At 40.8% G+C, this 18,665-nt stretch overlaps 1 protein-coding gene across 2 annotated transcripts in view; it reads right to left on the reverse strand.

Annotated features, from left to right (window-relative positions):
• nrp1a (neuropilin 1a) overlaps window positions 1–18,665 on the reverse strand; it is a 182,951-nt gene that overhangs the window by 111,035 nt on the left and 53,251 nt on the right. For both annotated transcript variants that reach the window (XM_060922477.1, XM_060922476.1), the window contains exon 3: window positions 17,087–17,268. In XM_060922477.1, coding sequence (XP_060778460.1) covers window positions 17,087–17,268 — 182 coding nt within the window. The remainder of the gene's footprint in view (window positions 1–17,086; window positions 17,269–18,665) is intronic.

Raw genomic sequence — 18,665 nt, forward strand, 5'->3', positions numbered from 1 at the left:
GCATTCGAAGAGTCTCAAATTTGAAAGAGAAATTCGAAAGAGTCTCAAATTTAAACATCTCAAATTTGATTGAATAAACGGCAGCGGCAAAGAAGAACGTATTCAGCCTTGATTTTAAAAGAACTGAAAGATGCAGGTACTTTGTATTTATTAATGTGGGAAATGCGCTCAGTATAATATGGATTTATCACAAAATACATGCATGTATTTATTATAGGGCTGGGAATATTAACGCGTTAATCGCGATTAGATTAATGTAAATTGTGATCGCGAATATTTTTTTTAATCGCGATCAGAGTTTACCAGCATTTTCCGCACTTCTACCATCCACATGCAGCTCCTCTGGTTGTATTAATTAAACTCATTTTCGGTTAAACGCGCTATTTCGAGTTTGCTAGTCTTTTGTTCCTTCTACGCATCCGTAGGCAGCTCGAGCGGAAGCATGTGGTTTCCATCGAGTCGTTGGCATGGAAGGACACGCTGTTGTCTTCAGTTTAGTCCTCTTTTGTGATGGATAAGCAACGGTTTTCTGGACCTCTGAATGGTTTGTTTGAATTTAAGTTATGAAGTGCTTTGTATGGTTATTTATTTTTTTATGGTGACATTTTATTTTTGAAGAAGAGAGTGGCCTGACATTACATTGTTCATAGTCAAATCTGAAGTAGAGACAAGTGGGTCTACATGGCACTTTTTCTGATTTTTTTCTTGTGTTCATTTATTTACAATTTCTCCAAAGTAGCCAGTCATTCATTCTTAATACTTGTTTTCCTTTCTCTACACTCTTTTTGAAATAAAAAAGGCCAAAAGATAAATTCTGCTTTTGTCTCTGTCTTCATTTTATTCCAATTTAAGACACAATGGTCAGAAATACTTTGCATTGTGGGTTTAACTTTAGATTCGAACGGTCTTACTGCAAAATATCAATTTTACACATGCAAAGTAAATCAAGATTAATCGCGATTAACTATGAAATTTCTGAGATTAGTTGCGATCAGGAAAATTAATCTTTTGACAGCCCTAATTTATTATTTCGAAAACCCATCAGCCGACTGATCTGGCACGTTTTAATTATGCGACAGTAATGACGTAAATACCAGCGCGACAGACTAGTGTCCGAAATCATTTTTTCATTTTACCAATGAGCTCACTGTATAGTCCTCTATATAGTAATTCCCTATATAGGGAGTAGGGAGTAGTGAACGAGTGAGCAATTTCGGACACAGGGAATGTTGGCAGATGTTGGTCACTTTGATTTCCGCTGTACATTTTACTTCCATCCTACGATGTCTCGCACAGGTCTCAACGAATCTCGTTTATGGCCATCGCTTTGACATATGGACTGATATATTACAGAGCACATTTCAAACACTCATAACTTGCTATAGCAGCGACAAAATAGCGATCAAAAATGCATTCCGATATTTAATAAAATGAGATAAATAGAATTTTGAGGTCTCCTTTAAAGTGATTCACAAAACAATACGCAAGGCGTCTGCTGGAATCTGGTAGATGTTTCGGTCTGTTTTTTTTTTTTTGGGGGGGGGGGTCTGTCGGTCATGGTTAAAAATAGGGACATTTCTGGGGACAGCTCCAGCTGTGGACAGGCCACCAAAAATGGGGGTTGTTCCTGGAAAACGGGGACATCAATATTTGTTAACTACAAATATTGCTTTAAAAAAAAAATCCATTCTTATAGTTCGGTGTCATTCAGTTTCCTGTTGCAGTGGTTTGTCAGCAGGCAGGACAAACTTTACAAGTCAGTCGTAGAGATGGCTGGTAGGGGGTAAAAAAAAGAAAAGAAAAAAAAGAACGAACTCTGAGCTTGTAAACCCGAGCAAAACAAATAAAGCTTCGTGAGACTAGCCCAGGCATGCATGTCCCATCTTCTTCCTTTCCTTCTTTCTCTTTCTGTCTCACACAAACAGTCTCTCCTTCTCTTCCCACCTTTTTAAAGTCAAAAAACAACCATGGTCAGGATTTACGCAAACACTCAAATTTATGAGAGGGTGTAAAAACTGAAGTGAGTCACCTGTGAAATAAGAAACCTTAAGTGGATTCATGGCGGCTAAGTGCTAATTCCAACGTTAACGGCTAACACTTGTAAGGATTATTTTACTGCTTTGTCCTCGCAGGATTATATTTACTTGGTCGTGTGATGACTACAAGCTTCCATCTCTGAGGAATTTGCTTTGTTTATTTTACAAGCCATAAGTTGGACTTGTTAAAAGAGATTGTTAGCGAGCAGTCTCTATGCCCTGCAGTATAAAGCTTAAAGTGCATATCACGGGTAAATTCAGGCACAAGATCAATGTAATTCTCCTGTTTTATATTAAACTTTGGTCAAATATCTGTAACGTTCTGCATTCTCTGCAATTTTTTTTTACCTTGCGCAATACCAGAAAAATTCAGTTGAAATCGAGCCATTTGAGGCGAATTGGTCCGCCTCTGAAAAAACTTGGCATTTGGATTTCCCGGCAAACATTGATTTTCGTGACGTCGCGTGCGGGACGCCTCCTTCTGAATCCTTCATCTTCAATGCAAATTTCTTCAATGTTGTTATCGCGTAATTATTAAAATGGTTAACAGATGTAGCGTAGGAGGCTGTAGCAACACCAATCTTGATGGGATTAGTACTCATCGTTTCCCAAAAGACCGGACAATGAGAGAGAAATGGGAGCGCTTGGTCTACACAGGCTGTGCACTGAAACCGTGCAAAGCTCACGCAGCCTGCTGGCGCTTCCGCAGGTAACGTCACGAATCTGGCTCCAGACTCCCTTGGGATTTTTCCAGACGCGTTTTGTTATTTTATTTTTTTCTGCTGTAGACAGATGGCCTTGTGCAAAATTACCCTTCTGGATGAGTGTGTAAAGGGACATACTTTCATATAAAAAAAGCACGAAATTGATCCAGAATATGCCCTTTAATGTTGTTTTCTCAGAGTAGAGCAGTTGTCTCTGAAAGTCGTTTGTTGTACAGTGCTTGATTATACGTTTAATGGTTAGCTTGTAAAGAAAAATCAACCAACACAGTCAATGAAGGTATACATGTAATTAAATACGAATTTCTTAGCTTAGCTTGCAAGCTAATTAGCTTGCCCAGCAAGGTTTTCCCAAATATCATTAAACAAAGCTAAAATGCATCTTAGCCTGATAGACAAAAAAGAAATCCTCCTTAAAGAGAAACTAGCAAATTAGCTCGCTAACAATCCAGAAAGCAAATGAGTGGCTCCCCAATGACAGCCCACACTTCATCACTTTTATCTCACCCACATACCAAAGAGACTGTTCACAGTCAGGCCACTTTTGACCCATGATGCTGTCTTTTTTTATTTATTTATTTTTATTGGCTAATGTTTTCCCTTTCAGTTAATCATCATATTAGTAACTTACTTAGCTCACTTCCTGATGCATGGAACCTGTTTCTGCAGTCAGGACGATTGTGGGAACGGCTTGGGTTGAGAGTTCCCATGATGAAGTGGGTTTAGTTTAGTCTTGTTAGAAAAACGTTTTCTCAGAACAAAACTTCTAACAAGTTCCAGCACATAAACTACTCTAATGGATTCAATACTGAGGCTGCTATCGAGTCTCGACTGACTGCTGTGGTACTTAAGGAAAGGCAGCTTGCGTCTTTTTGGCTTTCTCCCACTACAGTACACACGCCACTGCCATTACTGATACTTACACACCTCAACCCAATCATATTTGGCCCTCCGTTATGTTATATCCAGGTAGCTTAATAATGTAATTCAGTATAAATACGCAGGTGATGATCGGAAATTACGCGTGCTGATTGGTCGAGAAATTCGGACTATTTCTCAATAATCACCTCAAGCGACTCGGCAAAATGGCGGCCGATCGCTTTGTCACTGCAAGTGAGGAAGAATTACAAATGATGAAAGAAAATGCTGCTCCTAAAAGCACTAAAGATGATACTAAGTTTGGTCTAAAACTATTCAAAGGTAACGTGGACTTGTGATTTATTTTATCGATTTCAAAACAAAGGATAGGGCGGCACGGTGGTGTAGTGGTTAGCGCTGTCGCCTCACAGCAAGAAGGTCCGGGTTCGATCCCCGTGGCCGGCGAGGGCCTTTCTGTGTGGAGTTTGCATGTTCTCCCCGTGTCCGCGTGGGTTTCCTCCGGGTGCTCCGGTTTCCCCCACAGTCCAAAGACATGCAGGTTAGGTTAACTGGTGACTCTAAATTGACCGTAGGTGTGAATGTGAGTGTGAATGGTTGTCTGTGTCTATGTGTCAGCCCTGCGATGACCTGGCGACTTGTCCAGGGTGTACCCCGCCTTTCGCCCGTAGTCAGCTGGGATAGGCTCCAGCTTGCCTGCGACCCTGTAGAACAGGATAAAGCAGCTAGAGATAATGAGATGAGATGAGATTTAAAAAAAAAATAATCACCTGCGTATTTATACTAAAACAATTATCTGCCTCAGGCTCAGTGAATATCGGTGAATATTCTATCCACATTCACTGGATATCAGCAAACATACGCTCTGATTGGCTACTCTGCTCCGAGGATATCAGCTCATATGCTGTGAGTAGAGAAAAACAAAATGGTGGCGCATGTTGCTGAACCAACCGAGGACAAAATAAAAAATAAAAAAATGGAATAAAAGTATTTGATGGTAAGAACGTATCTTTTTTTATTTTTCAAGAATTATTATTATTGCATTTTTCACAAATTGCTCCTGTCATTTTGTTTACATTTGAAGCGGAAATGATTTTGTCGGACGTTTTGTATAAAGTTTTTATTTATTGAACTTGCAAAAAATAAAAATGCTGTTTCTCAAAATCCAGTGAACGTGGATAGAATAAAACAGTTATTCTACTCAATCTCATCATACATGGCTTGTAGCCAACTCGGTGTTATGCGCCTCATCGGCTATCAGCTCATGTACGACTCGATTTCGGGGAATAACTGTTAAATATTAACCGCTATTCACTTCGTCTTCAGTGAATTATTGTTAAACAATAAGGACGGTGTATTAGTAAGTTTTGAGAATTTTCTTCAAGATTCAAGAATTTCCTTTGGGATCAATAAACCTTATCTTATGCTACAGTGTTTGCTTTGTTTTCTGAAAGTTAATGATAACAGACATCTTAAGTGCTGTCATATAACGACACAAATGAAAAGAAAAGGGTCGATTTCAGTTTCACAACGGATGTCATTTTTTGACCATGGGAATGACCTTCCCTTTAAATTGTACCCTGGAGGTACGAAAGCAAAATGTGTAGCCTGTGCATTAAAGAGTGATCCAAAGTACAAAGAGCTACGCAAAGTGGTATTAGCATAACAGTGATGCAGTAATAAAATGGCGCAAATGCTTTCTGATGTTCGTGAAGTAATCACCAAAGTTTATGTTCCATATGTCTATAGGGTGGATAATTAACCACACACACACACACACACACACACACACACACACACACACACACACACACACACACACACACACACTCCTCTGCTTTCATCCCCTGTGGCCAAACAGGCTGAGGTTAATGGGCATGAGTGAATCAGCGAGATAGAATTCGGACACAATCTCCAACAAACATTAACATGGAGTCACACACAATGACACACACATTACACAATGCTCACATGGATTAAGTTGCTGACACAATATTTAGTCAGTCTTGCTGATGGTGCCCCTTGAGAATAAAGGGGGACTGAGAACACATACAGAGTGTTTACTTTTCGGGTTCTGGTATGTGTGTGTTGTTTGGAAGATCGTAACAGTGGCATGGAGGTGATGGGGAAAGACAGAGCCGCCCTGCCAGATGTGACCTATACCGCTGGCCCTTGGAGCACACGTAAAAACTGAACAAAGTGGATATGATGAATAAACTACCCTCAACACACACCCACACACACAGCATAGTCAGTCAGCGGTGTTGACACAGGTGCTATCGTAAAATCACTGAGATAGCACAAGCATGATAAACTGCTAAATCAAATCCGAGGTTGGATCAAGCTGCCTTTCGACATGGCGTTGTGAGACCTGGCATCTATTCCTTCTTCTTTCTATTAATCCATCCATCCAAGGATGGCTGGTATAAATAGGCTAGCAGGGCTGAACCCTCCCTACGTGGCCTTTCATAAAAAGAAATCAAGCTAAAGTTAAATTTTACCTTGAGTTAAAAAAAAAAATACACAGAATGGTGTAAAGAAGCAAAGCTGGGGCTGATTTCATTGTAGCGCAGACTGTAGATTCATACAGAACCGTTGAGTGTTTTTGGATTGGATAAAACAGTTATGACTTTTCTGTTTGCGGTCACTGACGAGACCTCGTGAGCACTGTTCAACCCTTGACTGTTTATTGATATATTAAAATTTAGCTCTCAATCAGTGCGTTTACATGCACATAGAGAGAATCGAATTTCTGCCGTTGCTCGACTGAAATCGAAGTTCAAAATGCCATGTATACACCTTAATTTGGCTGAAATTAAACCGAACTTGATTTCTCGGAATCGAGCTACACGACCTAGATTATGCGATTTCTGCCGAGCTACTTAGTGCATGTAAACCCTATTGAGCTACGTATTCGAGCTACTTACTTCAGCACTGCCCCTTCCGGAAGTGACGAGTGACGAGACCACAAGGGAAACACAACAGCCTCGGTCGGCATGACAACGAATCATGACAACGGCATGAATCTTTTCTTTTTGTGGCATTGTTTGCACTGTTAAAATTTAGCTCACTTACTGTATCACCAAATACATCTGTACAGCTGTTGCATAGCTGTGAATTGTGTACATAAACAAGTCATTGTATTTGTGTGTGTATATATATATATATATATATATATATATATATATATATGTCCAACATCTGAAGAATGTCAATAAAAACAAAACAATTGAACTTTTTGTGTGTTTATTAAGACATAAGTTAAATTGTAAGCAAAAAAAAAATATTTTTTTGTAAGCAAAAAATGGACTTTAGAAAAATATTATTGTGCAAAATAAGTTGTCTTACAAAACAGTGGTCTGCACCGGACAGTTTGTAGCCATACAGTCTGTTAGAGCAAGCCTAACAGCTTGAACACGGAACTGCCAGTGTTGCCAGATTGGGGGTTTTAAGTGCATTTTAGTGGATTTGAACATGTTTTGGGCTGGAATACGTCAGCAGTATCTGGCAACACTATAGCTCTTCTTCATGACGACAACCGGAAGTGTACCAACACGATGGGGCGTGTAGCGCCACATGTGGCTCGGGTGCACAATGCACCTTGCACAATAGCCCGATTTCACTTGTGCATGTAGGATTGGATTTCTCTGGCACCCCTGCTGGGACCCTTTGCTCGATTACCGACAGCAGCTCGATTTGGGCGTGCATGTAAACGTACTGACTGAATCCATCCATCCATCCATCCATCCATCCATCCATCCATCCATCCATCCATCCATCCATCCATCCATCCTCTTACCCTCCTCTTACTCAGCCATCAGCACATCAACAGTCAAGCGGAGCTGGCTTCTTTGCCGGCTTCACCAGGCTTGATGTGGTTCTTAAAAATTGCAGAGCTGTCAATTGCAAACATATGTTTCTTTTCTACTCCGGGGTACTTTTAGGAGATGCTCGCAGAAGACGGGATGACAAGATAAGTACAGAGCCGCCTTCTTTTCGAAGAGATGCACAAGCAAAGGATTCCATAAAAACCCTATTTGTCGTTTGGGGTGGGGTGGGGGTTAAACCTAGGGGAGGGATATGATGGCTGTGCGGAGCATCTGTCCCGCATTACACAGCGGCAAAGGGAATGAAAAAATTAAATGTGCAGAATGTGTTTGAATATAGATGAGGTAAGAAGATTGTAAACATTTTTACCTATCTCTCTCTCTGCAGGAGCGTCGGAGAGGGGGATGGAGGTGAGGTATTAAGGGCAAAATGCATCATGCCCTCTGGGAAAAAAAAATCAAAACAAATTTCTTTGTGTATCAGCGGGAGCTACAGCTAGCCTAATCGAATGCGTTCATGTTATTAGCGTAGCATTGGGTTATACTTAACAGTAAGGTCTTATTTAAAGAGCCAGGGACAGATTCAGCCCAAGAATCTGACAGATACACATTTGCAGAAATATTTTCACTAATTTTACCAGATCGCTATGGATTTTCACAGGGGCATAAAGCACGCCGAGCCCTTTCCGAAGAGGGTAGCCACAGCCCACTATAACCGTGGCTCGGCCCGCTATTCACCCCTGAAGCCTTGAGCGAGCGTGGCTCACTGAAAACTTTAATATGAGCCCTGGATCCAGCCGCGTATGCACACCAGGATTTAAAAATTCACAACTTGGCCACCGAAAATCCTAACCCTGCCAGACTTTACAGGCACCTCCCTCTCCATGAGACCTTTCGAAACAGCCCAGGCACGGCCCAGCTATGACTGTGGCTCAACCTGGTATTCGCGATGAATTTCAAATTTCGACCTCTTTCTGGAACATTCTATGTCTCGGGTCATGCTATACAAAGCATGGTGAGAATACAGGTAATTAGGTCAGGTAAGCATCACTGCTTACCACAGGTGGTCGGATCCTGAACAACTGGTTTGTTGGTTGAGCGTGGCTATAGCGCATGTAGCCAGCTAGCGGTAAAGTAAACAAACACCTCGTGACCGGTGCCAAGTAGTGAACATATATTTCTGACCAATGCATGTGCATTGGTTGCATCGGTCTGGATTCGTCCCTGAAGAGCAGAATGTATTGTGTTGTCTTGAACCATGTTCGCCACCCATCAAATGTTCCATCTATGACCTTGTTGCTCTGTAAGTGTATCAGATCCTTAACTGATTTCTGTCCCCATTTTCTCATACTGACAAATTCACGCTGTGTGAAAGCACTGCTGTTAGGTTTTGATCTGACTGTACCGAAGGAGGTCGAATTGACAAAGTATGATCTCGGAATGTAGACCTCTGCCACCTCAGAGATTCTGCCTCACGGATCGATCCGGGAGCAAACAGTCACTGACACGGACACAGCTGATGTTCAGAGATGTTTCTCAGTTTACTGTCGGACAAACATGAGTATATATTCACATTCAAGAGTGTGTTGTAGCTACGCGATTGGATGATGATGATTTAATTGACGAAGCTAAGTTATCTATGTACAACGCAAAAGGGTGACGAAGCATTACATCACTGGTTTAGACTACACTGCTATGTGAAAGAAGAGAGACATTATGTGCCATTACATCAGCCATCAGGATCATAGTCTTATGAAACGAAGAAAGACATTACTGGTCAACATAACCTTCATTAAGCAGAGAGCAGAATGTGCGAGTGAAGATAAATCTCAAGGATTTAACTAACCAAAACAAGTCGCAAATAAGTCAGACCAGCCTGTACTAGTTCAAGCATGCCAAACATATATTCCTATCAACTATTTTCTTTAATTCTTTGCTTTTTCCTCTGTGTTTTTTCTTTATTTCCTCACTCACATGTCTCCAGTCCATCTCCTACTTCCACATCCCACCTCACTGACCTTTTTGTTTTCTTTGTCTTTCTATGCTAACATAGTAATGATTATTGTTTTGCAAATAATTAAGATTTTTTTTTTATTACATTACGGCTCCTAGGAAGACTGCCAATATGTGTGACTGAGTGCTTCATGTGTGTGTGTGTGTGTGTGTGTGTGTGTGTGTGTGTGTGTGTGTGAGAGAGAGAGGCTCTAACCTTGGACTGGTCAGTTCTCCAAATTGTGTAAACTGCTTAAAGACTGTTTGCAGTGTTCACTGTAGTTGGGACTTTTCGGCAACATTCGAATGCATGTACACCTGCTAGCACTTTCATCACATCCTAACAGCTGGATATAATCATTAGATTTACACACATACACACTGAATCACACCTGACACTAGTCCGCTAATACTGTCTATCCAATTCTTGCTAATCTGTTTCTCCTTCAAGTTAGACTGCCTTTCAGATTTTGCAAGTGTAGGTCATAAAAATAATTTCCCCCGACACCCAATTATGTTTGTTTAGTGGACCGAAAGCTACTGAATTCCAAAGGTGGACAAAGTACCCAACTTCATTATTTAAGTCAAAGTACAGATCCCACTGGTCAAATGTTACTCTGATACAAGTGAAAGTTGTATACTGAAGTATTAAAAGTACATTTTCTGTCAACGCATTGTTGTATTATTGCCACAACGCTTACAAAACCTAACGCCGTTACCAAAGACAAAAATGTGAATTCACAAAATGAACGCATGCTGTGCCATCATGGTGGTTTAATGTTAAGCTAGCTAGTCAGTGACGCTCCACCTGACATGCTCGCAAACTCTTTTCAGACTTGAAATCATATTAAGTAGCTAACGCTACTAGAAAAGAAACATTTCTACATTCTGTTTATTTGGCAAGATTATGCTAAAACATATTCCTGAAAGGACTTCAGATAAGTTAACGTTATTCGTGTTAGTGTAACTCTGTTTTTACATGCTAACTACAGTAACAGTGTCCAAGTTAACTAGCTGTGTGTTAACGTTAGCCGTGGACAAGGCTACGGCAACTTGGTGGGCAAATCCATAGAAAGTCATTTGACTAACCGGACTGCATAGCTATTGCAACGTTATCGCTAGCTCTAAAAGCACAGACAACTTCACTGCAGGCTTTAGGCCTCTGCATGCTCTTGCGACAAGGCTTTCGCAGATAGCTTTTCGCAGACAGTTGTAATTTATCGTTGAGCGTGGAGTAATAGGCGTGCGCGATGTTATTCACCGGCACAACGCAAGGGGGCGCGAAGTCGCTAGGAGTAGTTGGTGGGTGTGGTTAGTGGAGTGTTTATCCTCCGGTTACTTATAATGACTAGAACTTTTTTTTTTTTTATAATGACTAGAACTGGAGTCGTATAGATCAGCGGCCCCCAACCCCCGGGCCGCGGACCGGTACCGGTCCGTGGGTCATTTGGTACCGGGCCACACAGAAAGAATAAATAACCTGCACTATTTCCGTTTCATTCATTATCTGAGTCTGAACGATGTTTGATTTTGAAAAATGACCGGATTCTCTCCGTTACATCCGTCTATAACTCACACTTGACCAGAGCATGTGAGCAGAGTGGAGCGGCGAGAATTTCGGTCCTCGCTCACAGAGGTGGTCGCTCCGCTCGCTCCCCGCTCAATGCCGCTTCGCCCGTTACCGCTCAGCGCTCCACCAAGATTGCATCCCGCTCCACTCCACGCTCGCTCAAAAAATATGTGCACGCATGCGCGTAGCGGACGTGGAGCACTTCCCGTATCTCTGCCCTCTGTCCCCCGCGCTTTTTACAGCCATTACAACCACTTAATTAATTTTTAACACATGGAAACGTGTTTTTCCGAGCCGCCTCTAAACGCATCATGAGCAGGCGAAGCGCAGGTGGCAAACAAACACCGCTGTCGTTCATTCTGAGCCACGTTGGACATGCTTCAGACTCGTGATGTGAGCGGTAACGGGGCGAAACTGGAGCGGGCCATTGCCTCGCTCCATCCTTCCCATCCTTGAAAAAAAAAATCCCGCTCCGCGCTCTTTTCAAAATTCGTCCACTCCGCTCACATGCTCTGCTCTTGACGCATGTCAAGACGCTTATCTCAGCGACCAAGAATGTTGGAGAGAGGACATTACTCATGTTATGTTGCTGACGCGATGTTACGAGGATGCTGCTAATAAAGTTGCATACGAGTAGACAGTGGATTCACGTTTATTACTATATTTAGAAAATACCACAGTTTATCCACCACACTTTAAAGGCTGGTCCGTGAAAATATTGTCTGACATCAAACCGGTCCATGCCGCAAAAAAGGTTGGGGACCGCTGGTATAGATGTACGTACTTCCTCACTTCCTCAATCAACCGCTCTTCGTGCTGCTCCATCTTCGCTCGTGTTTTTAAAAATGCCGGTCGTGAAAACAAACCAAACCGGGAAAGTAGGGAAGCGGAAGTGCGTGTACAGCGGATGTAGAGTGGACCAATCAGAGCCCTCTTGTCTGCGGCGCTGTCTGCGAGGCTTCTGCGGTGGTCACAATTTTTGGGAGGTGCGCGCAGAGCGTCTGCGAAGGTGGGGGGGCTACGCAGACACTGTCTGCGACGCCATCTGCGAGGACTGGGTTGTCAGCATAAATTGGCCTTTTCTCTTGGAATAAAACGTTTATATATCTCAATATGCTTCTGCAGGTTGGATGGCGAGTTTTTGGAGGCCGTGATGTGGTTCGTTTTCGGCAAACAAAGCAAACATTTAAAATGAAACGAATCTTTAATCCTTTCAGAAAACTGCAACATGGGTTCATGGGCCATGAGTGCGTGTGTTCTCCAGAAGAACCGCCTCCTTCCATTCTGCCATCAACTGATCGTGTTAAATAATGCTGTGGAGAAATCACTGAACTTGATTTTATAGTCTATGGACGTGACGTGACCCTAGTGATTACTGATAGGCTGTTTCACTGTCACCTGCTCAAAAACCAATCATGTTTTGGAAAAGAAAAGAAAAAAATCTACTTTCAAATCTGCTTTATAGTAACGAGGACATTGCTAGAAATGTAGTTGAGTGAAAATTACGATATTTGCCTTTCAAATGTAGTGAAGTTAAAGTCATAAGTTTAAAAAAGAGTAATACTCAAGTAAAGTACAGATACTCAAAAAGTGTACTTAAGTACAGTACTCAAGTAAATGTGCTTCGTTACAGTCCACCTTTGCTGAATTCAAATCACAGACTTCCAATTTTATTGTTTTTTTTAAATAAAACAATTAATGAATTCAGGGCCACGTGACCCTAAATTCTCCAGTATTTTTTCCTGCTTCACCGTGACCCAATACAAGATACTACATCATGCATCACGTGGTGGGCTTTCCCCATTTGTACAAGGCATTGTGGGATACAAATTTGAAACAGGAGATGAAAATGGAGGATGTGAGTATGTGAATGAAACGTGAAAGACCGACTACAGTAATGGAAAGTGAGAAAAAAAGACGCTATCTTGCAAAGGAAAGGAAACGCAGGATCAAACTAATAAATATCGACGGTCAGCGAGCACCTCGGTGTGATCAGCTGTTCGTTTAGCGACAGAATGATGTAACTGTCAGTGCACGGTCAAAGGTAAACCTGTAGATGGCAGTAATGCAACACTGGATTCCTAAAAGAAGAAGAAGGTAAGCCTGCGCATGTGCACATGGACTTCCTCTGTCTGCTTGACTGCGCAAAGTGAGCGATTTCATGCACATTATTTGCTTTAATCCTCTCAAATTAAACAACTTCCCAGCCACAGAATGGCCTGGTTTTTTTTTTTTTTTTTTTGATATATTGCAGAAATCAACATCTATCACAGTGGCCACATTTCAGAGGGAACTAAATTTCACCGATTTTATGAAATCGAAAGGCTGTCTAGCTTTAATCCCTTGTCCTTGCTTTTCTGCTTTCATTAGATGTCTGAAGTGAACGAAGGTTGCTCCGTTTCTCCATTTCACACTTACTTTGGCCCTTATCTTATTTCAGCACTGCCTCTTTCATCCTCTTGAGATTTATATGAATTGATTTTTTTTAGCCGTATACCACGTCCTACTCATAACACAGACAGTAGCAATGGAGCAAAACACTGCAGTCTCCAAGTGGAACACCATTCTTCAGGCGCTCGGGAGCAGCAGCACAAACAAGGGCTGATAAGCTAACAAAACAGGCGTGGAGAACAATATACTGTACAAAAGTTCATGCAACCACCACTTCTCCACAGACACACACACATGCCAAATTACGCAGATTTATTTTCATCACAACTCTGTGAAGCTAAGTGTGGGAAAGTTGTCCAGTTACTGCTGGTGCTGACAGGAAAAGAGCCGGAGGTTATTTTCCATTTTTTTCCCTTACACTATGTTCCAGATACATGTTTCTATTATTATAGTCATTACACCTACCATGATTATTATCTTCTCAATTACTGCGTTAGTGATTTCTTCCCAGAAAAATGTTGTATTACTACAACAAAGTTACCACTGGGTGAACAGCCAATTTCTAAAGTAGCCAGACGATTGAAAAACATTTCTGATTTATGCTCCATTACATCGGTTAAAACACAGTTTGTTGCACTGAAACATTTCTCCATGGGAAAAATGACAGCCAAGTTAATTCAAACATCTGTTTCAGCCATTGCGCTAACCACAGTGCTGAGCAAAACTATATATTAGGTGAAGCTGCTGATCACTGAAGTGTTTCATGGGATGAAAGTAATTCAGCGATGTTATACGTAACGTCAGATGTTTTTTAAACATGCAGGTTAAATTTCACACAGCCCTTTAAAATCCTACAACCTGTCAGTGCAACTCGACTTAATGGCGTACATTTGTCACTCTCACAGCTACACACATTTAGTTAATAAATAATTCACAGGAATGTGCTTTATGATAAATAATTGAATAATCTAAGTGTGAGAAAATGAAAACGACCAAATTGAAAGAACGGTATACTATAAGTGAACTGAGAAATGTTTGTAATGTTGTTTTATTGGAAACAGCCTCAGTGTAATTGGAAAGGGATCAGATCCCACTGGATTTAATTAGGCACTTGTAGTTACAAGTAGGCTGGATGTCACTGTAGCTGAATTACAAAAAAAGATCTTTTTTTGTTCTATATTTAACAGTTATTCCACGAAATTGAGTCGTACATGAGCTGATAGCCGATGAGGCACGTAGCACCGAGTCAGCTATAAAGCCTCGGTCACAACCGGCCGTATGTGCTCCTATGGCTGGTCTACGTGCAAAAAAACGCAAGAAACGCACGGAGGGTGCGCGTGTGACGTGCTGATTTTCGAGCCGTAGTCTGGCCGCAGAGGTTCTTTGTCATGTCAAACAAACTCTATGGGCGCTTACGTTTTTTTCAGGTTGCAAGACAAACTTACGGCCAACGTGCGTCTTTCTCCACGAACAAAAAAAACGCAGTGATTTGGGAAACGCCAAAAATCGCACGGCCAAAAAATCGTACGTCCGGTTGTGACCTAGGCTTAAGTCATGTACGACGAGATTGAGTGGAATAACTGTTTTATTCTGTCCACATTCACTGGATTTTGAGAAACAGAGCACTTTTCTTTTTGGCAAATTTGATAAATAAAAACTTTATATAAAACATCTGATAAAATCATTTCCACTTAGAATGTAAACAAACTGGCGAAATGACAGTAGCAATTTGTGAAAAACGCGATAATAATAATTCTTGAAAAATTAAAAAAAGATACGTTCTTACCATCAAATACTTTCATTCCATATTTTGTTGCTTTTTTGTATTTTTGGGGTTTTGTTTTCAAGTACAGCGTTTATTTTGTCCTCGGTTGGTTCAGCAACAAGCACCGCCATTTTGTTTTCTTCTTTTTTTGGCGGTTGGCAACCCAACTTAAAGGTGCATTACCACCATCGACTGGGCTGGAGTGTGGAACAGGATATATATATATATATATATATATATATATATATATATATATATATATATACACAATTTAACTATTTCGGTTTCATTTAAATACTTGATAACAGTGATATATCAGACGTGATGCATGCCGCCATTTTGTTTTTCTCTACTCACAGTATATGAGTTGATATTCTAGAAGTAGAGTAGCCAATCAGAGCTCATGTCCAGTGAATGTGGATAGAATAATATACAATATTTCACCAAAACAATTAACTTTTCTAAATCGTGCTTAAGCTATCTTCCTGCAAAGATCATGCTTTTTTGTTGTTGTTGTTGTAGAAAGTGCCATATTGCTGTTGTGCCAAGGTATAGAATAGCTTTAGACGTTTATTTAATTCTTCCTTGGATATTTCAGTGATGCAATTTTCACACTTCTTTGAGCTTTTGAACCAGTCTAAAAATATTCAACAAATATTAATGCTTAAAGATGAAGAATGTAAACAAAGTGGCGAAACGACAGGAGCAATTTGTGAAAAATGTGATGATAATAATTCTTGAAAAATAAAAAAAGACATGTTCTTACCATCAAATACTTTCTTTCAATAGTTTGTTGCTTTTTTTTTGTATTTTTGGTGGTTTTGCTTTGGAGTAGAGTTTTTATTTCGTCCTCGGTTGGTTCAGCAACATGCGCCGCCATTTTGTTTTTCTCTACTCACAGTATATGAGCTGATATCCTAGTAGTAGAGTAGCCGATCAGAACGCTCGATTGTGCATATCCAGTGAATGTGGATAGAAGAATAGTGGAATATTCTTTTTCATAAGCAATGTAAACAGCTTAGTAGGAATATTATCTTCCAAATAAGGACAAAAACCGGAATATTTTGTCCATGTAAATGTCGTGACTCTGTCTGAATCTTTTATCTATACTGAGTTATCTTTTCCACTAAATGTGAAGGTGTGTATGTGTAGTGGTACGTGGTGCTCTCTTTATGATTGAAGGAAAAAAAAAAACCCAAAGCAGATTGCACGAGCTGCTCAACACGTGCACACTAAAGCCCAAACACTCACTATAGAGATTAAAAGGAACCCGGCTAAAGCATCCATCTTATCATGAGGTCAAACGAAGAGGCCTGAGAGCAGCAAGAGGGGTTAATTAACGAAAGTGGCATCTGCTGCACCTCGGTAGGGTTAGTCTCAGAGCATGCATCCACACACACACACACACACACACACACACACACACCGACTTTGTGCCTACTTGTCCTTTAAACACAGGAAGGTGGCCTGAACAACAGGAAGTTTCAGCTGATAAGTCATCCATTGTGTGTGTTCATGTGTGTGTGTGTCACTTCATATTTCTGTGAGGCCATACAGGAACCAAATAAATGACCAGGACACTTCAGGGAGAGATATGATTTTGCTAAAGGAAGGAACTCGTAATGTTCACAGACCTATCATCTGACCCGATCTCCTCAGGCACTGGAACCAAGAAGAGGAGAAAGTCTTCCTTCTCTTGCTCTTATCCTTATATGGCTCTCACTTCTACTCTGCTGTGACTCATCCCTTGATAAACTAGCAAGCCAGGGACAAATTCCTCAAGAATATCACAGCACAAAGTGAGATAATCGAATGTGTAACAGTTATAATGCATCTGAATACCTGTACAGTCCCAGAGTCGTACAGGACAGACAGAAAACTGACTGAAGACGATGTGTCTGACTCACCTGATTTGAAAACCTCGTAGCGGATGGAGAAGCCAGCGCCATGCGTCTCATAGTCTGACACAAATTTGATGAAGAGTTGGTTTCCGGAGGACACTACAGGAGAAGGAGCGATCTTCCCGCAGTACTTGCCCACCAGTTGCCCGCTCTCATCGATGCCATCCCTCACTTCTACATAGTCGTATCTACAGAGAGAGAAAGAAAAAAGGAGAAAGAAAAAAAAACATTATTTCTTCTGTAATTTTATTATACAATTACAATTATGCCGTGATGAACTGGCGTCCCATCCAGGATGATATGATTCCCGCCTCATGTCAGTATTCCTGGATCCTCAGTGACACTAACCAGAATAAAACACTCACTGAAGACTAATGAATGCATGAATTACAGTTGCATTTAACTCAGTCGGACACGCAGTGAAAAGGCAAAATTAAGTTATTTCATGACTTAAGATCCTGCCTTTCTAGCTTTTAATGAAAACAAACCGTTAACTTACTCAAATGAGATTGGCGAGCCAGCAATTCCTCACCATTAGCACATCAGTTTTATTTAAGATTATATAAGTAAGAACTAAAACACGACGAGGACGAGTGTGATCTTTCATCTTTCACCTTTAATAAGTATACTCCTAAGTCAGCATAACTATACTAGTTATAATAATAATAATAATAATAATAATAATAATAATAATAAACTGAATTATAGAAGATAATAGAAGAAGAAGAAGAATATAATAATAATAGAATAAAATAATAATAGAATAAAAGAAGAAGTCAAGCAGCCTTTATTTGTCACACGTACACTCAAGCACAGAATTAAGCACACAGTGAAATTTAACCTCTGCGTTTAACCCATCTGAAGCAGTGAACACACACATGCACACACAAGTGAGCAATGAACACACACACACACACAGAGCAGTGGGCAGCTATGCTACAGTGCTCGGAGAGCAGTTGTGGGTTAGGTGCCTTGCTCAAGGGCACTTCAGCCCAACCTCAGGCCATGGCTGCCCCGTGTTAACCTAACCACACGTCTTTGGACTGTGGGGGAAACCGGAGCACCCAGAGGAAACCCACACAGACATGGGAAGAACATGCAAACTCCACACAGAAAGGCCCCCATTGGCCGCTGGGCTCGAACTCGTAACCTTCTTGCTGTGAGGCAACAACAGGCGCCACGGTGGTGTAGCAGTAGTCTGTATAGTTATGATTATTTAATCATATTATCATAAATAAGCAAACTGTTGATAGGAAATGAAATACATTTAATAATGCATTTTATATATAAGATCCATAAAATCCATATATAAGCCAGTCCGAAGTCTAAGAATCACCTCCAGCACGCATGCGACCCCACCCCAAATCACCCACCCTCCCCCGTCCAAACCTTCTTGTTCTTAATTAAAAGAAAGAAGGTGAGAGATTCAGGATAAAACTGCCTGCACACCAAAAACGACCCCAAACTTCGAACCAGCCAATACATATATGTAAAAAAAATAATAAATAAAATAAATAAATAAATATCAAGTAACATTTGATTCATTTGGACTGGAATATCCATCCATTATCTGTAGCCATTTAAC

Source organism: Neoarius graeffei, chromosome 5 (assembly GCF_027579695.1).
Source record: "Neoarius graeffei isolate fNeoGra1 chromosome 5, fNeoGra1.pri, whole genome shotgun sequence".
Taxonomy (NCBI): Eukaryota; Metazoa; Chordata; class Actinopteri; order Siluriformes; family Ariidae; genus Neoarius; species Neoarius graeffei.